This window comes from Carassius carassius, chromosome 21 (assembly GCF_963082965.1).
Source record: "Carassius carassius chromosome 21, fCarCar2.1, whole genome shotgun sequence".
Taxonomy (NCBI): domain Eukaryota; kingdom Metazoa; phylum Chordata; class Actinopteri; order Cypriniformes; family Cyprinidae; genus Carassius; species Carassius carassius.
In genome coordinates, this window is record NC_081775.1 from 19,609,000 (window position 1) to 19,631,451 (window position 22,452).

At 35.9% G+C, this 22,452-nt stretch overlaps 2 protein-coding genes across 3 annotated transcripts; both read right to left on the reverse strand.

The window, feature by feature from the left end:
- Positions 1 to 1,986: 1,986 nt before the first annotated feature.
- On the reverse strand, positions 1,987 to 17,830 carry LOC132097758 (monocarboxylate transporter 5-like). Of its 2 annotated transcripts, XM_059503672.1 has the most exons (11): positions 17,342 to 17,830; positions 16,811 to 16,933; positions 15,746 to 15,874; positions 13,662 to 13,794; positions 13,413 to 13,545; positions 13,195 to 13,338; positions 12,954 to 13,115; positions 11,859 to 12,434; positions 6,403 to 6,614; positions 4,852 to 4,945; positions 1,987 to 3,885 (listed from the first exon to the last, which is right to left on the reverse strand). In XM_059503672.1, exons 3-11 carry the CDS (start codon positions 15,766 to 15,768, stop codon positions 3,680 to 3,682), a joined length of 1,683 nt encoding a protein of 560 aa, XP_059359655.1. In that variant the 5' UTR covers positions 15,769 to 15,874; positions 16,811 to 16,933; positions 17,342 to 17,830; the 3' UTR covers positions 1,987 to 3,679. The 2 variants fall into 2 exon arrangements, with proteins under 2 accessions (XP_059359655.1, XP_059359656.1); XM_059503673.1 differs by lacking the exon at positions 16,811 to 16,933.
- Positions 17,831 to 18,763: 933 nt separating this feature from the next.
- On the reverse strand, positions 18,764 to 21,199 carry LOC132097176 (ragulator complex protein LAMTOR5-like). The gene is made up of 4 exons (XM_059502803.1): positions 21,051 to 21,199; positions 20,903 to 20,964; positions 19,448 to 19,565; positions 18,764 to 19,125 (listed from the first exon to the last, which is right to left on the reverse strand). The coding sequence occupies exons 1-4, from the start codon at positions 21,083 to 21,085 to the stop codon at positions 19,065 to 19,067; spliced, it is 276 nt and encodes a 91-aa protein (XP_059358786.1). The 5' UTR covers positions 21,086 to 21,199; the 3' UTR covers positions 18,764 to 19,064.
- Between the last annotated feature and the right edge of the window lie 1,253 nt (positions 21,200 to 22,452).

Here is a 22,452-nt window from a genome sequence, read left to right on the forward strand (position 1 = left end):
CGGTTCATTTGCTTATGAGTTCTAATGTTAATTTGAATTGTAACTTTGTAACAAGTTATATTGTGATGATTTCTTAAAACATTAGGAACATAACTATGACTGTCACTGTTAGGGCTTCATGGGTTTCTACAGAATTGTCTCAGCATTGTTTTTTTTTTTTTATTTTTTTAATGATATAAAGAAACAACAAAACTATTAGATGACTATAGAAAGTCGTGGAGCTGATCATCTGCACTAAACCTCGTTAATTATAGACAGCCAGAACAAAGGGCTTATTGTGGGAGGTTGTGTTGAATTCCTTAGTTTTAATTATGTTAAACATTACATAAAGTTCTTTGATTACATAAGGTTCTTTTCTGTTTTTTTCCTCTCCATAGGACTGTTATAATTAATTCCCCGTTACTCTGATATTGTTAATACGGGTATACTGTGAATGTCACTTTATAAAAATTAAGACCAACAATAATTGTCTATAAGTGATAAAAACTCTATACCTCAGGGAATAACAGTTAATTTTAGAATTATGAGGCCGCAGCCCTTGAAATGTGACAGCTTTGATCAGGAGCACAGATGTGGCACATAGTTTGACCGAAATCTGCTCTCTGCAGAACGGTTTGGGAACTGGCTTACATTAAAATCGATTGGCATTAACTCGTATAACAGAAACAGCTGTGATAATTCATTTCTGTAACTTCATTTTCAGTTACACATAATGATAATAATCAGATGTCTCAGTCCATGGCACTCAGCTGTGGTCTCTAATGTTTTCTCCTGTATCTTCACCACAGTTCTGACTGACTGGCTTGTCTTCAGATGCCATGGAATGGGCCTGGTAACTTGGTAACCGGTAACCCTCAAGCCCCTCCCCTGGCCTCATTTACATAATCTCTTTGTGTAGTTCAGGCACTGTTCCCTTCCCACTTTTCCAAGTAATGAAAAGAGCATATTAAGTCTGACAGTCCAAAACATTAGCTCATTGTTCCTGATTGTAGCTTAGTTCTCTGCATAAGCTACCACATGATGACTATAAACTATTTCAGGCCTCACAATAGGCTTTCAACCCTCTGATCTTACTATAAATTATCTTACTATGAATGTTGACTAGAAACCCAAGAAAAACACTCACAAACTGAATGCAGTCAGACTTTTCTCTATAAAGAGTTTATTCTGAACTGTTATAGCTTATAAAGGAAACTGAAAATCTGTTTAGAACTGTCAGTCATTGAAGTTATAGGTGACCTATCTGCTCTCTTTTATCACCAACGGCCACTATTGTGAGAATATTTGCTGGCATTTTTTAACCGATGTCGTGATCTGAATCTTGTTTCAGGTGGACAGATGTGAGTATCTGCTGAGTAATGAACACACACATGGCTGTCTTCAGATGAAACCAGGACGGTTTGTTATTGATAAGAAGCCTGTGTTTCCTACAGCTGAACAGGCATATTTAATTATTCATTTGTTATGTATGTGAGATTTTCTACACATTATTATATGCTGTTTTTGGTGTCCGCAGAACATCATGGTTGCATTGTAGGTATCTATTCATCAGTGATTAAATATGAAAGCAGTGCAGTGCAGTGCATCTCATCTCGGCTCACATTTCTGTAAGTACCAGCTCATTTTTTTGTTAGTTTTTTGTAAGAAATTTTGTTAAAATAGTTTAGGATCATGATTTCTTGTAATACACACATATATATGTATATATATATATATATATATATATATATATATATATATATATATATATAATGTATGTATTTGTATTTGAGGAATGTCTTGAAATGATCCATTAGAAATGTAAATATACTGATTACCATTGTTGTGTGCTACATACAGTGTTCTCAATAAAGATGATCTTTTACACTGCTTTGAGCTATTTTTTTTAATATGACACATGAAAAGAATGAGTGTATGTTTTAAAATGACAAATCTTAATATGGATACATATATAATTAAGATAATAATGGACTTTAGACAGTGCGGTTTCAAAGATTATATTATCTATTTTCTGGTTTACAGGCAACTTATTTCTTTTACATTTTCCTCATAATTTAGATAAGCTCTCCCAGGGATGAACAAAAGTTTTACAGGAAACCCAGTCAAATCTACTGCTGGCTTTAATCGCAGTCTTCTAGATCTTGACAGTCTGGAGCATTGTCAACAAAACAAAGATAATAAGAAAAAAAGAGAGAAAAAAAACACAACAACAACAAAAAAAGTTCAACTTATAATCCTCACATTTTTCCAAAAGTACGAAATCACTAACAGTACAGTATTGCTGGTGAAGTCTGTCATGGACATTAATAGTGTTATTGCGTCCCCTTAACTTTCTTTAAGGCTAGTTTAAAAGAACTTCTCAAAACAATAACCCATTTCTTCAAAAACAATTTAGTGTGAGAAGGAAAAGCTTGCTGCCAAAAACAAAACCAAGAAATCAGTGGCTAATGATTTCAATAGCGTATTGTTATTATTTGTTAAATTGTTGCATTTGTGCGTGTCTTACTCATTCTAGGAAATGCTTAGTTTGTCATTACTTGGCTGATGAAAGAAAAGAATGGAACATGGACTGACTGTTAATTGAGACAACATTCCAGTAGCAGTACATCTTTCGTGCCTCTAGAGGGCAACAGCTCACACAAAAACACATTACCATGGAGAACTACAACATGTGAACAGTAACGAGATTTCTGTCAACACAGGGCACGTTCAAATGCATAGATTGATAAATTATATTTCTATTGCATCTTTGGCTCTCATCACAGGATATTTAGCACAGTCATTGTGTACAAAGGCAAACTGGTGATAAACAGTGCACTGTAGTATACCCAACAAAATCAGAACCTAAAAATAAAAATGACAAGAAGAATAAAGGATTTGCACTTTAGAGAACGCTCAGCTTCTGGGCCTCTTGTACAGGTACACATGAACCCACAAGCCAACTGACCTAATTCTTGCACAACTTGGCATCAGAACAATATTCACTTGTATTCACGTAGCGGTTTGTTACAAAAAATCTCTTGGTTGCTGTCAGCAGTAAATGACAGTGTGACTGATTTGGCACCAGTGAAAAAAAGAAGACCATGTCTGGAATATTCTGGCCCAAAATGTCTTCCAGTTGGGGCACCAATGACAAAATCTGTTGATGTCAGCCATTATGGTATGATGCAGTCCTTTACACAGTACTGAGCTTCACAGCAAAAAACACATCAACAAAAAGGAGGCTCACATGGTCTTAATATGCTTATTGCATACCCATTCCCATCTGACAAAATACTACTAGTATACTTGAGTATTATGTGTCATGTGATACAAATTTACAATCAAATCAGTGGATGCATTTGAGTAACTTTCTAATGTAGGAAGATCCAGATTTATCATGTGTTGTAAAATAAAAGCTTACGTGGTGACAAAGGCTCCTCATTTAGTTTTTGTGGTGATCTGAGAAGCTAGAAGAAGATTTATAGAAAACAATTCAACCAACTCCATTCTCAAAATAAAGTAGTTTGCATTGTCCCGAAGCATTCATTTATTGGTCTCTGCATTCAAATGACCATTCATTTGCTTGCCACGCTGTGGTCCCGCCAAATGTTCAGGTCAGGTCCTCTTCCGATCAGCCCTCAGAGGGTGAACCACATGACAGGGTGAAAAGTAATATGGCTTTGAGTTTAGTCCTTTATTATACAACACCATTCCTCTGAGGCGCCGGGTAGAAACAGCCATTACTCCACATCAGTTCTTGGTTTAGCGTCTCTAGCCGCTTCTTCCGGGCTTGCCAGCGCCTCGCCAGAGGCTCGAGGAAAAGAGAAACTGACGATAACAGATAACACACACCTGCCAGGTAAAAGGAGCAGTCGTAGGTCTGAGTGTAGTCATACAGGAAGCCTTTGGGATGAAACGCAAAGTGTTAGATGTATATAATATTACTTACAGATAGAAATATTTCCTTAAATATTCAATGGAGGCCAATAAAGAAAACATGAAAAAAGACAGACTTTCTTTACATTGTATTTTTTTTTTCTGTCCTTGCATGATATACTTGAGAACAGTCAGTAACCAAACACTTAAGATGATGGACTGATGTAGAAAACGTTCTTCACTTTCCAGCCCAGAATCTCCACACACCTGTTTTCTGACTGGATACGCTTTTAAAACCACGGATTGTTTTCACTATGCAAGCAGCACCGGGTCATATGCGGAAAGGCCTTGGGTAGGATAGAAAATTCAGTTTTGCTTTCCTGGCTGCTCATTATTTTTTGGGGGGCGGTGGGGGGATTGTGAAAGGGGGCCCTGACAAGATGGTTCATGTTAGCATAACTGTGTTACAGAGTTCAGAGGAAGGTCTATGCTCGCCTTTCTGAAGAGGCCCCTCTTCAAGACTTGATTTTCCAAGAACTGTACTTCACTGTAGAACTGTTCTATATAAGGAGATTCTGTATTTGTGTTGATGACTGAGTATTCTTATTAAATAGCAGCCATTACATATATCTAGTAGCCTAATGGAATTTATTTAGCAATAAATTCTACTGAAAAGGAGCCATATATATACAACATAGTAGGAAATCTAAATAAGTTCAAAATGCTTTAAATCTATCCAGACAGGTAATCCTATTTTTAGGTGGGTTAACATGTCTCCCATCTGTAACCCACTTCAACAGAAATATGAAACTGTATGACCCCAGGGTCCCTCAAGCCACACACACAGAAGCAAGCTTGTCTTACACTTTATCATGTCTGGCCAAGTCTTTCCAAAGCTGCTGGTTATTTTCGTGAGACATCAAGGCTACGTTCACCTATTGATGTTTATCGCTTGCATGATCTAGTCAAGGAGTTCATCCAAACTGCACATACCTGCCAGAGGAGGACCTGTTAGACAGCCAAGCCCCACAAAGAACATCGAGAACCCCATCGAGTTGTTCAGCTTTTCAGAGCCCACCAAGTCTACCTGGAAAACACAGAAATGAATAATATTTATGACGGATGACATATGGCAGATTATGACTTCTCTGACTAAGCCAGAAAAAAAAGAAAGAACTTTGGTTAGCAAACTTTGATATAGAATATAAACAAGGATTTATCACTAAAGAAAAAGTTTTTTTTTTTTTTTACATTCTTGTCAAATTTATTAATAAACACATTTTCCCCCACCAAAGCATATTTCAAACAATAATTTTAATTATAGTTCAGTGCGATATAATCCATCACACTCTCACACACACACACACACACACACACACACACACACACACACACACACACACACACACACACACACACACACAAGGTATATGCAAAACTCTGTCATTTTGATTAATTTAATGCATTTTTACTGACCCCAATGGTAGTGTATGTATTTCATAAAATGTTCATACATTTGAGCACCATAAATTATGAAAAACTATATTCCATCATGCTTTAACTACAGTAATTCACTCACAATAGAACAGTGGATTTGCATATTACAGTTGGACAAGCGATTGTATTTTGTTGATGTTGATTATGTATATTTGACTTGCTTTCTTGAGGTTCAGGGAGAATCAATATTTTATTAGTCTCTTAATAGGACAGTTCATCAAAAATCTGCCATTATTTACTAATCCTAAGGTTGTTCCGAACCTATTTTAGTTTCTTTATTCTTTTGAACATAAAAGAACAGTTGCTGGTTTCCACTGACTTCCATATTATAGAACAAAAATAGTACTCAAAAAAAAAAATAAAAAAAAAAATACTACTAGTTCAACTGGGACTAGAACTGTTTTGTTACTTAGATTCTTCAAAATGTCTTATTTCATATTTAGCAGAGGAAAGAAAACTTATACAAGTTTGGAGGTGAGTAAATTATAACAGAATTGAACTATCCCTTTAATTAAAAAATATTGTTATAATAGCTGCTTTACATGCACATTTAACAAGCATATTTAATATCTTTAAATGTTTTCCCTCAGGGGCTTTTTAAGCACTCATTTTGTCTCTCTGGTTCACAGAGACTGATTCCAGGTTATAAAAAATATTTGAAAGGTAAAACCTGAGATTCCATCCAGAGGAACGGCTGTACTGCAGTGCTGCCTGTCAATCTAGCCCTCTCTCCTTACACTGCAGTATTACAGAACAAGAACTAAATGTCTCAGTACTAGAAAGAAGACCCCTCAATGAGCACATATAATACAAGTGTAGGAAACTGCATTAGGATGTCCCCATTTGTCATGAACAGAACTAAGTTCATAACTCCTAAGACATACTTTCAAGCTGCTGGTAACATTGAGAACAATGAAAGTGATGAAACAACTAAACAGAGACAACTTAAATTTCATTTTTAAACTGAACTAAGCATATTATCTATATCTATACATACACATTTTTTTTATCAAGATCTTTGCCAGGCCCAGGCCTGTCAGTACTCACCAGCACAGGAAGCAGGAGAGCCATGTACCCCCCACAGAAGATGGCAAAGAAGACAGCATAGACCATGAGCAAGATGTATGAGTTGGCCAGAGGGGAGAGAAGATTGACCACACCACACAGGATCAGGTAGGCCTTGTGGTAGTGATACTTGTGAACCAGATTCCTGTCTGTCACCCAGCCAGATGCAAGTTGGGCCACCGTCTCTGTTATACCTGTGAGACAGGAAAACTGTTGAACTGATGGACTGAAAATGGGCTGCTTAGTGTTGGATTCATCCAAGGTTTCATCCTTATACAGTATTGCTGTCTTATATTGATATTATGGGATGTCGTTTTAAACCTGTTAGACCTCTTCATGTAAATTTGTAAAGGACTGTGACCGTCAAGCTTCAGAATGACAAAAACATTGGTGAGCTATATGTAGCATATTACTTTAAAGTAATTTTTTAGCTTTGTAAAATTTCCAAAATATAAGTCGCTATCATGCATACACACACTACAAGATCTTTTTACAATGAAATAAACCTCTATTTCTCCCAACATGAAGAATGGAGAAGTCAGTATAGTCACAAATAATAAATAAATAAATAGTGCATATTTTAATTCTTTGGAAAAGTAACTCAGTACAATACTGTTCAAAAGTTTGGGGCTGCGTTAAGACTTTATATGAAATGAAACGAATGCTTCTACAGTATTTAGCAAAGATGAATTAATAGTGATCGATAGTGATAGTAAAGACTTTTATAATGTTACAAAATCTTTCAAAATAAATGCTTTTCTATTGAACTTTATTCATCAAAGACTCCTAAGGAAATGAATCTGAAATAATGAATATTAAGCAGCAAAAACTAATATGAAACATTTCTTATAGCAGCAAATCAGCATTTTAAAATGATTTCTGAAGAATCAACTAAATCAATTGAATGTTCAGCATTCATTGTCTATAATATCACATGACCTTTGTCCTCAAAGGAAAAAATATATTTTATTTTAAACTGTTATAATATTTCACAATATTCCTGTTTGCCTGGGTGAGCATGAAAGACTTCTTTCAAAAACAACCCTAAACCTTTGAACCACATGCGTAAATTTAACAAACATGAAAAACCACTGCTCAGCATAATTTCAGTTAATTGACTCTTTGCTTGAAGCCTCTGGCGCAGTCTGTTTTTCAGTTCAAAGAGTGACAGAAGAGGAACAGAAGTAATGATAACAGACTAGTTATTTTGTAGTGTGCTGTACGTTCAGTACTGCTTCATGTTTGCTGTTATCTGTGCTGCAGCTGTATGTCCGTGTCCTGCAGAGCATTATTGAACAGTCTAGGAAAAGACCTGAGGCAGCACTATTGCAGATTCATACATACGCAACAGATCCAAAGTGTGAGACTCTGTGCTGACATGAAGGCTGTCACGGTTTACTGGATAGACCTACATAAAAATGCACATACACAAGACCATATTTATTCATAACCTATTAAATCACATAGTGAAAATGCTTACACAAAGCCCAGAGGTGTTGGTATGATCATCTGACCAGCTCATGTAGAACCAATGGCTTGAACTGACGCTGCAGTTTGTGCACATGTGGTGTCATTTATTTCTAGCCAGACATAAAACAAAACAGCTGCTCAATGTTTGCATGTCTTCGGTGCGCCACTAAAGGTGACGTCCTGGTGTGCCACGCTTGGACCCAAAGACATTTTGTGCGTTGTTTGTGTGTATAAATCTCTGCAGGGCCATTGAGTTTCACAGCTGTTCCTGTCATGCTTTGCACAATGAAACAGAATCTTAGTGACAAAAAGTAGAGGTTCCTAGTCCACAGAACGCTGTAGTTTATAGGGGGACTTTTACCAGGGTAATCAGGCATGTGACAGGTGTTTGTGTAGCCTATTTCACTCAGTGGACACAAAAGGACTGGACGAATGCAATGTCCCGACTACATCAAAGACAGACAATAGCCCCTCACTAAGGTACAGAGCGCCCAAATGCCCAATCGTTACCAGCTCATTAAAACACAAAACGTGTTTGGCTCGTCTCCTCACTCTCTTTTGTCCTCATCGCTGCCTCAGTATCACGCCACACAATGTAAGCCACTTCAGAATTGGGCACTGAACTACCAAGCCTCACGGCAGCTACTTGGGCTGTTGCTTAGCGACTTCTCTCAGCTCGTCGATAGTTAGTGACCTGCCGTGAGGAGCCTGAGCTTTAGTTCCCTGCTCAACCCGTCCGATGTGAAAACAGCTTTCAAAATGCAGGCGGAGGGGGTGGGAGGAAAGGAGACGTTTGGAATATCCCAGTTGTCACATTTTTTGCACTTATGCACTATTCAAAGCCATTTTGTTGAATACATATTGTAAGTATATTCATACTGACAATTCCAAAAAGAAAAAGCTCACTTCAAATATCCAGATGATGCACTTAATTAACCAAAAAAACTAAGTGTGAAATGTTGGACACTTCTTTGACTCAACTATTGCAGCTTTCTGTATGTAGCGGAAGGGAAGGGGTTATTAGAAAGATGCTGGATGACAAAATGACCTTATAAAGTTCAGACACTAGATAGTAGAGTACATAGTGCATATTTCAAGTTAGTCTAACATTGAACTGACTTGATCTAAATAATGATACTATCGTGATTAGAGCTGCTTTACAGCAGAATTAGAATTTGTCTCATACTGATTATTTTTTCCCTGTTTATTACTGTGAAGCTGTTTGAAACAATCTGTATTGAATAATGTGCTATATAAATAAAGGTGAACTTGTAATAGTGTATTGAAGATCATCGAACCAGGGGGTTTTTGACAGCTTAAATCAGACAAACTTGGCAAAGACAATTTTGAGAAAAATAAATTAAATATTTTGGGCTCAAAAATTTTTGGACATGCTTTCTTTTATGCTAAAACTACACATATCTTCACCATTGTTTCAGTGATTTATGAATTTAAATGTTTTTTGCTTGTGGTGTCTTTAAAATATTTATAATATAATTCAGAGATGTGGATACATTTTTATCTCCAACAGGTGACTTTTGGGGCCACTATATAAAGTAGGGATGCATGATAGCATTTTATTTTGAATTTTATTTTGACAGAAGAGTTTATAATTTCATGACTGGTCATTTATTATCGGCTATAACATGAACATAATTAACAGCTCATCATATCGGGGAGAATTGTTATATTAGTGCAATCTTATTTCTAAAATAAAGCAAGAAATTCAAGTAAATTGCATGTGGTATAAAATAAAAAAAATTTAATAGGGCCTGAAACATTAAAAACAACAACAGACATGATGCAAATAAAAAAGCCTTTATAAAGGTATATATTAGGGGTGGGGGAAAAATTTATACAGTATAGTATCGCGATATTTTCCGCAGCAATACTGTATCGATATACGGACGCCAAGTATCTATCTTTTAGTATAGGCCTACTATTTAGAGGTAGAATAATAATAATAAAATCTATTTCTTTACAATTCACAAAATGGTGGTGTTGAGTTTTTTTTTCTCTTTTTTTCTGTTTTTTTTTTTCGTGCATTAAATTAGCAAAATAAAGATGGCGGCATCTCCAAAGTTATCAGGAAAGCCATGTCTGTGTTAAAATCGGATGTAGGGACTTACTTCGGAATTGTAAGCAAGAAGGGGATCTTTCATGTAAGTAGAGATGCACCGAATTTTCGGCATCCAAAAATTATCGCCAGGGAATGACATTTTCAGTTTTCAGCTGAAAGAAAAAAAACACCCGAAATATATAATAATAATAATATATATATATATATATATATATATATATATATATATACATATATATGGCGCAATTAACAATACATGTATTACAGTGTTTATTAATCTTTCTTAATTTTAGTTAATGAGAATACAGTTGTTCATGTTAATTCAGTGTGCATTAACAGTTAACAAAGCACAACTGCTGATTTTAATAATGATTTAGTAAATGTTGAAATTAACATGAACTAAGATTAATAAATGCTGTACAACTATTGTTCATTCTCAGTTTGTTAACTAAAGTAGTTAACTAATGTTAACTAATGAACCTTACTGTAAAGTGTTACCAATATTAATATAAATTCTGTCCAGTTTTATTGTGTTACTTTCAGTAAACGTGTGGTTATTTCATTGGCTTGTGTTAATTCAGTATCATTAAAATTGAGTTAAATTTAAAGAGTCTTACAAAATAACTTTATATTATTTAATAAAAGAATAAATAATCATTACAAAGCATTTTCGGTTTTCGGACAAGTGCATCCAGAATTTTCAGTTTCCGTTTTGGCCCAGAATTTTCATTCCAGTGCATCCCTAGATGTAAGACTACATGTTAATTTAATTTAATTTCAATTTAACAGTAATTTACTTTCAAATGCCCCAATTGCTGAAAGGTCTGCACAACTTTTTTGTTGTTCAAGTTGCACTGTTATATTGCAATATATCACAGAATATTGCAATATATTTAAAATCGCACAATAATGTATCGTGACACAAGTATTGTGATAATATCGTATCGTGAGGGCTCTGGTGATTTCCACCCCTAGTATATCTTGCAGTAAACAAACAACTGGATCAATAGGACATGTTTCCTACATACCCAGACAATACGCTGGTTGTGATTTTTTGCTGAAAAAGTTTGCATTTTAATGAAGGCTTTTTAAATGTTAATATGAGTGCGTTGTATTTGTTTTTTTCTCCAAAGAGCACCATTAGAGGTAAATATCAACACCCTAATAAGCAATGTCTCAATAATATTAGCTTTCAGTAAATAAATACAAATGAAAAAAAATGTTTGAGTAAACATATTCTCACTCTCTTTCATTCACTTCAGAATTATTGACAGGACACTTACAAGCCCTCTGGTTTTAGCCACTATGCCAAAGTTCATTTTTTATGTAAGAGCACTTATTGCATAACACTGCAGAATTTAAACTGCTCACAAATAATTGATGTGAAGTTGGCAGCGTTTGTGCATCAACCCTTTAAAACCCATATTAGAGCACATCAATGGCCATAGTGCATCTATCAGGTATGGCTTTATGGCTTTCCTGGAATACATCCCTGATAAAGCCAGAAAAGAAAAAGAAATGCTTCGTTGATGACATGCTGTCCACTAACACTGTCATTACTGTCTTTAGTCTCTCCATTTTCCACAGCACAGCTCAGCAGTGCTTACGTCCTATTGATTTCCTCTACTGTTACACATTATTAGTGTACAGTTGAACTGTTGCGGCCAGAGAACAGCAATAACAAACATGCTGACAAGAGGACTTTTTTTTGCAATAGGTAACTTTTTAATTTAAATCATCTTATAACCTTTGTGACAAATCTTTTATCTATAATTTCCTTGCGAATGCTAAATTAATTCTGTAAAGAGCACTTAATACTTAAAATAGATGATGGTGGAAAAACAAGACTCTAGTGTTACAAAGGCTGATGAAAGGTAATATGACTCACCAGCCACAGAGATGATGAAGGAAGCATCCATAGGGTCGATGCCCAGGTTCCGGGCCCTTGCAGACAAATGGAAATAAGGTATAAAATATGCCAGCTGACTGAAGACCAGCGACCAGGTGTAGATGCAAAAGAAAGGGTTCTTCAACAGTGAGAAGTCCAGCACTTTTTTGGGGTTTTCATTAAGATTTTCTGTTCTGCTGTTCTCAAGTAATGAATCCACAGGAGAAAGCCCGTTCATCTCGGGGGAAGTTTTGATTTGGCTACCGTCTGCACTGTTCGCCCCATTCTGGATGGATTTTTTGAGTTCCAGGTGTGGGAGAGCATTCTGTTCATGAACAGTGTTCTCTATTATAAGTGTGTCCCTGTGAATGGGAGGTGAGCTGTCCATTTTGGAAGTGCCATTGGATATAGGTGTGTTGCCATTCATATGGTCCTTAAGAGGTTCTTTCTCAGATCCAGCATTATGAAGGCTGGAGTTTGACATATGAGAAGCTGGAGGTCTAACATTAATGGGCCGCAAAAGCATCCCAGAAGCCACCAGGTTCAGCATCAGGCCTCCCAAAATCAAAAGAGCTCCTAAAGACAGAACAGAAACCAATAAGTGGCAATAATAATATTTTAACATGTAATAATATATATATAATTCATGCTCATAAATTCATTAAATAAAATTCTGATAAATTAATGTATCCAGAAAAAAAGTCACTTCATTAAACCACAAATTACATTTAGCCTTACAAATATAAATAAATAAATTACACTGCAATTATAATGTTATAATGTAACTGTAAGGATCATGTTACACTGAAGACTGGAATAATGGCTGCTGTAAATTCAATTTTGCCATCAAAGAAAAAAAAAATTAATAGAAAAAAGTTATTTTAAATAGTAATAAAATGTCATGAAATAACTACTTTGATCAAATAAATGCAGCCTTGGTGAGCATAAGAAACTTTCAAAAACAATAAATCAAACAAAATCATACTGACCCTAAACTTTTGAACAACATTATACAAATAATATACCAGATAAAGAAGAATACTGACATTACAGATAATATCAGTATAATAATGTAGCTGAAAAAAAATCAATTACCCTGCCAAGCATACTGATCCAAAAGCAGCTGAGTGAAAGGAGCGAGGGCAAAGGTCAAACCCATGCCAGAGCGTCCAATAGAATATGCAGTTGCCAGCCTCTTTCGGAAATAGGTCACTGTTACAACAGATGTGGCCTGATAAAGAAGAGCAAAGCCGAGACCTGGAAAAATCAATGTTTTTTAGATTACATTTTACTCTTAGCATCTATACTTTTATTTTTCAAATAGAACAAAACTCACCAACAACTATCCCCATGCTAATGTAAAGGTAGATCACGCTAGTGGCAAATATGCTGGTGATGAAGCCGACACTGACAAAAAGTGCCCCCACTATGGAGGTAACTCTGTTCCCCAGCTTGGCACAGGCCACTGAGGCCAAAGGACCTAACGGTTCACAAGCAAAACTGGGTTTATGATCTGTCACATTGGATCGAAGATGGTTGCTATGCTGACCGTACCTCCAGAGAGCCTGAGGCTGGACATGATGGATCCAATCCAGCTGATGCTCTCGGACGAGCCTCCAAACTCATCCTGCAGTGCCACAAAGAAGATCCCAAAGCTCTTCAATGTACCCATTACCAACACGTTCACCTAAAAAAAACACCAGCATATTCAAATGATTTCAGCTCAATTCAGATCACCTCGATTTTTATCATAACAAAGAAACTCTAAATCAGAATATCTTAACAGTAGGATTCATGGCATACCAGGAAACAATGCAGGACCACCATCCAACCCCAACCACCATCTGGTGGATCCACAAAAACCACCTCCTTCTTTTCCTTCTTCATGGCCTTGACTTTTTGTTCAGAGCAGGAGGTTTTGGCAGCCTTGCCATCACTGAAACCACACAACATCCACTTAACATCAACCAGTGAGAGATAAAGTTTCATGAAATGGTCACATCTTCAGATCTTCACCATCTGAAAAATACGACCCTTTACAGATGAAATGCTTCCAAGAACACAACAATTAATCAATTGTTATTATATCAACAGGTTCAATTAAGATAAAAACAAAAGTACCAAAACACTGATAAAAAGATTGTAAAATTGGCAAATGTGAAAGTTAATTTTTAATCTGATCTCCTGTTACTCTTCTATCTCCTTTTTACATTTGGACCCAAATACAGTATCGCCAGCATAATGTGGTTTGATCTGGTGTTATTTGTTAAACATTTTCTGAACCCAGAATGCAGTGGAACGCGATGACATCAGTACCATGGGTTTTTCTATTTAGAGCGGTTAAATTTTGAGTAAACATGAGGATGCCACTGGTTTAAACTGGTTATCAGTATGAGGTGAAGTGTTCTGGATCTGGGCCTTAGACCTCTTTATTTACAGCTGATACAGCTGAATACAAATGTGTGTCTAGTACATTCTTTAAAATGACACAGAGAGACTGAGTGAAAGAACGGTCAAAGGCTGATGGGTTCGTTCAAACAAACACCTGGAATGAAGTTAACCAAACAGCGAGCCCCTGTGCAGAGATGGTGGATCATTTGAATTATTTTACAGAGATAAACGCTTGCTCAACTATAAATACTGAGCAATCAAATTCATCACCTCAGGTCATCCCAGCTGAAGCAGGAACATTAAATTTGCTAATCCGAAAATGTATGTGTGCACATAACTTTAAGGAAAATACATACTTTTTTCTTAAAGGTACAGTTCACTCAAAATATACCCGCTCACAATTTTCTTACCTTAATTTTGTTTCAAACCAGTTTGATTTTCTTTCTCTTGTGGAGCACAAAAAAGGAGACATTTAGCATAATATCTAAATTGAGATTGGACGTACATGTACAGTTAAAGTCGATGGGATTCAAGCCCAAAAGAAGCATAAATACACTATATTTCAGTTCTTTAGGAACCATTCAATAGCCTTAAATGGGAAATTGACTAAAATGTAACACTTTATTCACTGAATCCATGGTCCATTCAGTAAAAAAAACATGGACATTCTGCTAAAAGCATCCACTTTGTGTTCCCCAGAAGAGCAAAAGCCATGCAAATTTTGAATTGGAAAACATTTTCTTTTCTATGTGAACAATCCTTTTATCTACAGCTGTTATGTGTGCAGAAATCTGAAAGACAAAGTGATCTGGAAATACATAGCTTCACTGACGAAAACATAACCATGTCAGACAGAAAATTTGTGGTTTGTATAGCTCTCGTACATTAAGCTCATGAGTTCAAGTAGTTGGCTGTTCCTTCAAGAGAAAACAGACAAGTGGAGACGCTAAAGCATGCAGAAACTGCTTAGAGGATTACAGAGCAATGAATTGGGCCAGTGTGTTGTAAGTGAAAATATTTCCTTCCATGTGCTTACCAAGGGCCACCCTGTAATGTGTCTGTGCATGTGTGTGTGCTTGCATGCATGTATGTCAGATCATATGTGTGAATTCTTCAGTTCAAGAGTAAGTCTATAAGTTGCATTGGAAAGTTCTACAGTCTACCCTGTTACTCACCTTGACACTTTTGGCTCTTTAAAAACCAGTGCTAATTGCATTTTTGGTAATTGCCCTATGTAGCGATTGAGTGTGCAATATCTTTGGTCACAAAAGCAGTATTTTCCTCCTCTGGTATGTATTATGAAATCATTATATTATTATTGGTTATGTGACAGTCATGAAAAACCTGTATGGTCACTTTGTTTTAAATGTTGGAGAAAAATAAGTAGCTATATGAATGAAAAAAGCCACCTATAAAAATGTAAAAAGATCAATAAAAAAAAAATTAAATCTCGTAATCTTAGGCAGTCAGAGAAAAACACTTTGAAAATGACTCACCTGTGTGGCTCTTTTGGCAGCATAATTGTTGCACAGGAAAATGAATGACCTTTTAAGGTGACAGCTTATTTACTCTTGTGTCATCTTCTGCACTGGAGGCTCAACTTGCAGATCTTGCTTTGGAAGAACCTGTTACACAAACTCTGTTATAACATACTATCTTTTGGACCTTCCCCACAAAAGAATCTCTAATCACTGGGTGTCCTTTCAGACAACTAATTCTCTGAATTGTCATGCATGCTGACAAATGCATGACTCAGTTAATCTTATATTCATTGTTAGAGATGTCTGACTGGGGGTCACAAGCTTACATAACTGGTGATTTCTGGTGTGAATAATCAGAGTACTGCTTTTTCAACATTTTTTAAACAGCTGTTGTGTTGATAAAACTGTGTGAAACTTTACACCTCTGTGACTGTGCATGGACCCTCTTGGGATTGTGCAGGGGCTTGGCATTTTTAATTAGTAATATAACCTCAATTCAACCGAGAATTAAATTATTATTTTTTATTATTGTCTCACTCATTGATGAATCTGCAAAGGCAGTCTTGTTATTCTGACAATGCAGCCAGTGGAAGGAAATTCCTAAACCTCTCCATTGATTCACTGTAATGTTTTCTAAACACATTCACAGAAGTACATTTCCACACACTGCTTCCCAATGTCTTCACATCAAACAGTCTTTCACTTTTCCTAATGTTAAACACTAGTTTAATAAGATTAAGTAGGCCTAACCTAAGAGCATGTACTATTATTTTTGTGAGAAAGTGTCCAATTTTTAACCCCTTTTTTGCTCTTCAACGTTGCCATAAATAATAGCCTCTTGATTCCCAACTTTCCCTTAAACAATCGATTGAAAAAGGTTTGCAAACTTCAAAGATTCTCACTGGGAACACACCGTTCAGGACATCCCACACAGACTAGATTTGCTCCTCATCCTCATCTCAACCGGCCGTGCGATGGTAGTGTAGTTAAATCTCTAAAAACTTAGGCTTAGTTCATAGTCCTACACTATGACACAAAGCAGAGGCGAAAATCACGAGGATGTTGCACTTATGCACTTACCTCAAATGCCAGAGAGCCGCTGCTGTCGCGAGCTGTCCGCAGCCGCATAGTGCTCGAGTGTGGGTCGCGCGAGCCCAGCGGCGTTCATGTGAATGCGCGCTACTGGAGTGCAGTACTTTACACCTATCGATAACAGTCAATAGAAGACAAAAATTCCTTTGCCAGTTAAACCTTTGGCATTATATGATCAATGCTGCATGTTCTGTTAATGTCCTCGGCTTTTATTTTTCTGTTTTTTTTTTTCATAAATAAAAAGTTAATCGCATTTAGCTAGCCTACCTGTCGTTTATACGCATTCGTATTAGTTTGCATATTATTATTTTTTTTCTAAATTAACAAAACATTAAGAACATCGCAATTTGAAAAGTAGCTAAATTACTAAATTGACTCGCTCTCTCGCTCTCTCTCTAAGGGAGAGAGAGAGACTTCCACTTAGCCTTGGAAAACTTGGGATTTGTCTATAGATTTGTGGACATTCCGAGATCGAGTCATCCACTATTTCATAAACGCAAACAGGAAAAAAGGATTTACCATATTTCCCGTGACGATATCAGTCATTTTATTCCAGGTATCACTTGTTAAGACTTGATCTGGATAGACGTCTCCTCACGCGCGCATCTGCAGTTGTGCTGCAGGCAATATCCGTGGATTCCCCGGTGACAGCTCCTCCTATGTGGTGGTATGTCTTATCAAAGTCATCACTGACCATGGCTAAGCTCCCTGTGCTAAAATATTCCTGCTTTCTGAAAATTTGCCCCTAGTATCTGAGTATCTCGGGGGTCACATCTGACCCCTCGGACCGGCACAGATCGGATGCAATGCGCTCAGGCTGTGCAGAGCCAAAGACGGCCCCTACTGCATTTAATGACCATGTGACCCGAATTTAGAAGCTAAGTATTGGAGTGCAACTAATTACAGAGGCTTTCCTGGGCTGTGGCTATTTGAGAGAGATTAAAGCACTACATTATTACTGCCTCGGGGGCAAATAATGTTTAAGGTTAAATGTTTAGGTATTCAGATAGATAGCACCATGTGGGGGGAAAAAAAATAAAATGCACTGATGTGAGATGCTCAGGCCCTTAAAACTTTTAAGGCAGGTTAATCTTTGAAGTTTTTAGAACCACACAGGTAAAACAGACAGTAATGAATGACAGACTGTCCTACAAGTTCTAGACCTGTACATTTTGATCCTATAATCCCAGGTAAAACATTGTCATGCAAGTCATTGCATGCCATATGTTCTCAAACATTAAAACACACCTGCTGTATTCTAAAATTTTAATCAAACAAATGTATTAAGAGAACATATATCTGCTGTTTAAAGCACTCACACACCTTCCACATGTACAGCATCACAAAATTTGCCAACTATTTAGAGCTACAATTCAGATAATATATTTTGTCTTTTCAGTAAGAAACCTTAAGTTACCTCTTTCTTTCTTTCTTTCTTACCTCTGTATGTTTTATTGGAGAATTAGCAAAAAGAGAAATATGAGACCAAAGAATTCTCTGTTATTTCCATATGCATACAACAAACCTATTCAATTCAAACAAACGAGAAAATGATAGTATATTTCTGTTTCTGTATATATATATATATATATATATATATATATATATATATATATATATATATATATATATAAACTAATTTTAAATGGTATGTTTGACAAAAATACATTTATAATTAACCATACCTAAGAAGGAGGTTGAGAAAAACCCTACCCCTCTCGACTTTAATAATTTGCCATTGTTAATCATGCACATAAACAATAATTCACAATGATCCATTAAACAATTCTCTGTGAGGTACTTACTGAATGTAAAATCATTATAATTTTCTTCATTAATTTATGCAAAACATGTTACAACTTCTGCCCCCTTTTGAACATATCATGGTACTTCAATTTAACACCTCTCACAAATGTGCAAAACAGACTCTGTCAGAATTAGTTTTCCTTAAATAACACAATTTATTAGCCAGGAAATAATAGTTTTAACAAAAAAAGGGGGTAAGACACAGTAAACACGTCTAAACTATGGTTGAAAGAAAATACTAATATTGGAAAAGCAATGATTAATTAATCATGGACACAAATATATGATGGTTCTTGATATGATGGAAGACAATCTCAGCCGATCAATAAACTTCTATGTTGCTGACAATAGACCGTTGAAGCTTTTCAAACTCAAAATAATGATGTTTAAAAACACTGCACACATTCAATATATGACAATTAGAAATAAACAGAAGTTATGATGCCATCTTATGTACAGCCAGTGTAATTGTTCCATGTGTTCTCATCAAAATGTTCCTGCAATGACAGAATTGCATTAAGGGTCCCATTTAATACTTAAAAAGCAGCAACAACATTTTTTTAGCATTATAATAACCTTAAGTGTGCACAGATATAATTTGAAGAGTTTGTGGGATGAAAGCAGCAGGTTGGAGAACATGTCCTCAGTTTTAATATTGCTATGCCCTGGATTATTCAATTTATTTATTTTTTTAAACCAAAAAAAATTAAATGAAACATTTAAGATCTGGAGTCTGCTTCATTGATCTTGGATGTCTCTCAAAATTAATCTTAATCAAGATCCAGAAACTAGACAGATGTTTGTCAAGTAGCTTCTTACCCAGAGTCAGACTCCAGACACACAGTAGGAGAGTCGGTGGGGTCTTTGGTTAGAGAAGCAGCTTGCTTGGCCAGCACAGACACAACTCCTCCATGTTCATCAGAAAGCGAGCCACGGCCTGAGTTTAAAACATTAAAGAAGTTGACAGTTACAGTACATGGGTCATCCCTGAATTATGGTGAGCAATGAAAAAGATTTCAGACAATCAGGAAATAAACATATGAAAACAAAATTCTATAAGCTTATATTTTATTACACAATACTTTCAATGTTATACCTGCATTATTTTGGACATTTAAAAAAAAAAAAGCTTCATTAGTAAAACACAGTATAATAAATGTAGTGTGTTTTTTTTCAACTGCTCACACACAACATCTTTACTTACACTTCTGAAACCTGACACTCAAATACCAGAATCACACACCAAATCTGCAAAACCATACACCAATTCTCAGCCTTTGACTCAGTTTTCAACTTCATAAAACACTTTTTGCAAAACACAATACTCTATGTATCACAAAAATCTAACAGGACGTTTCTTGATTTCCTTTTTCAGAAACAACTAATCAAAATGCCTCACTAATTCATCAGTGCCTCACACTAACTCCTCACATGTGCAAACACTGCTTTACTTAACACCAACCAACCATGCTTTAGAATAGGTCTTTTGCACTGTGTAATACTATATTCACAACCACAAACACTTACTGTAAAAAATTAAAATAAAGAAAGTTTGGTTTAATTTTGCCATCATGTGTTTACCATGATTTTTTCAACATCTCTCTGCCAATTATTTTCAATGTTGTACAGGAATATACTTAGGGAGCTCATAAAAGAAGAGCTTTAGGATTTGAATAACTGTGTGTGTATATGATATATATCCAAAAATAATATTATGGCAAAGGTGTTAGCAACACAAGACAAAAGTTTGCTTTTGAGATGTGTTTGTGATGTTTTGAATGTAGTGCTTCATTTAGCAAGAGATGTGAGGCATTGTGCATTTTCTGCATCCAATTCTTGGATTTGTGTTTAAAGTAAAAAAAACTAAAAAAAAAAAAAAACCTGTAATTACATAGACAATTGTAGTTTTCATTAATATTTGGAATTAACTTTTCTTTTCCTATTTTCTTTTTAGCTTTAGCTTATTTTTATTTTTGTAATTTTAGGGCCTCAACTTAAACATTTTTTATTCTTATTTTCGTTTAGTTTCATGTTCCATTTTTGTGTTTTTTTATTAGCATATATAAATACAAATGCATACGCATAGTTTTAGTTTGGGTTGTAGTTGTAGTCAATTTATTAACGTCACCCAATTGATGAAAGCAAACTGAACTGAACCACATTCAGAACTTTTTGCATACACTTACGTAAACATGAATGTTGCTGAGGAAAAAATGCACATGCAAGCTGCTCGAATCCTGGCCTAGTGGATAAATGAGACAGAATGATACTTACATCCTAGATTATGGCCTTGAGCATCTGTGCACAAAACCCCAACAATGGCAGGATTTTTCATTCTAGTGGAAGAAAACGGATAAGTAAAGCAACACCTAAAATGTCATATAGCCTATGCCTGGGGGGGGGAATATACATTTTAACGTACGTATCATCAAGATGCTGCTCCAGTGCACCCTCCATAATAGCTGCTTAAATTATGTCTCTAAAATAACACAAATAATGAGGGAGCGGCAGCAACATTTATTATTTGTATCACTTCGGGGATGTCAGCTGACATTTAAACACGCGACTCCAACACTACGGCGCCCTCTAAGGAAAAAATACTAAAAGCGAGCATGATTTAGCGCCATCTAGTTCAAAGTCTAATTTGGACAGTAAACAAACCCTGTTTGTGTAGCCTGTAATGCATTATGGGTTTTAGTTTAAATAAATTTTAATTTGAAAAAGTTTAACTGATATTCGACAAGAGAAGTAACGAGCTGATAGCTTAGTTTTTGCTGGAACAAAGTTATTTATTACCAGCTTGAACCACAAACCAGCTACAGTGTACTAAAACAAAGCAACCAGCTTGATGGATGTTCCTGCAGGGATATGGATTGCTGCACCCATGATGTCGAAACCCAGAAATGTGAGACCGAACCAGTTTCACTGCCCTAAGGACGACCCTGCACTGACCTTTTTTTATACATGAATTGAAAAAAACCTTTATTAAAACCCATAGCACAATCTCGAGGGAACCCATGGTGAATTAGTCAGTGTTTTGACGTCATGACTGCACCACTATATTGTTATTTAGTGGATGATCACATATGATTCAGTGGCTAGATCGACATCTTTTTCTTCCTCTACTTCCTTTTTTATAAATAATACATTCCTAAAAATTCTTTAAAGGGCAAATAAATCCGGTTAACATTTAGCTGTCATTGTCACAAGGACTCCCAGGGGAATGTGTGAATGTTCACTGTTGATATCTCTCTGGACAACCTCATGCTCCTCCGACCAAGAGCAGAATAAAAGCGCAGTCCTGCTCCTCACCATCAATTGTATCTGAGCAGATGTTCTTTATCAGAAACCAATGCTGTCTTCTCCATTTGAACTCATGATAGGGAGGCACTCTCTTTTGTGTTTTGTGAGCATGTTTTCAGAAGAATCACTTCTAAAATATATATATATATAAAGTATGTTTATATAACTGTATATGTAGACTACTGTACAGCCAACCACTACACAATTTGTCTAAAGTGTCTAGTATAAATCAGGCTATTGAACTCAATATACATGCAAATGGAATCAGACAGAGCAACATCAACCATTTCTGTCCCTCTAGAGTCCATCTGATCAGGTTAATGTTTCCAGAATGTATGCAACCTTTTATTTATGAATTTCACAGTTTTAATAGGAGGTCCATTTAACATACTACTGCTACCGCAAAAGACAGACATTTATTAATGGGCTTATTTAGCCAAAAATGACACGTTACTAGTGTGTGCTGGATAATTGAAATTTAAAAAAAAATAATTATTCAGTGAATATTAAGTAAATATAAA

Bases quoted from the DNA above. Each gene is read 5' to 3' on its own strand.
- LOC132097758 (XM_059503673.1), bottom strand. From the start codon at position 15,768: ATGCTGCCAAAAGAGCCACACAG. The intron at 13,546-13,661 runs GTATGCCATGAA...TGTTTTTTTTAG, and splicing joins TGGTCCTGCATTGTTTCCTG to GTGAACGTGTTGGTAATGGG. The intron at 6,615-11,858 runs GTGAGTCATATT...CCTGTCTCACAG, and splicing joins CTTCATCATCTCTGTGGCTG to GTATAACAGAGACGGTGGCC.
- LOC132097176 (XM_059502803.1), bottom strand. From the start codon at position 21,085: ATGGAGGGTGCACTGGAGCAGCATCTTGATGATAC. The intron at 20,965-21,050 runs GTACGTTAAAAT...TTCTTCCACTAG, and splicing joins GAGCAGCATCTTGATGATAC to AATGAAAAATCCTGCCATTG. The intron at 19,566-20,902 runs GTAAGTATCATT...TTTTAAACTCAG, and splicing joins TCAAGGCCATAATCTAGGAT to GCCGTGGCTCGCTTTCTGAT.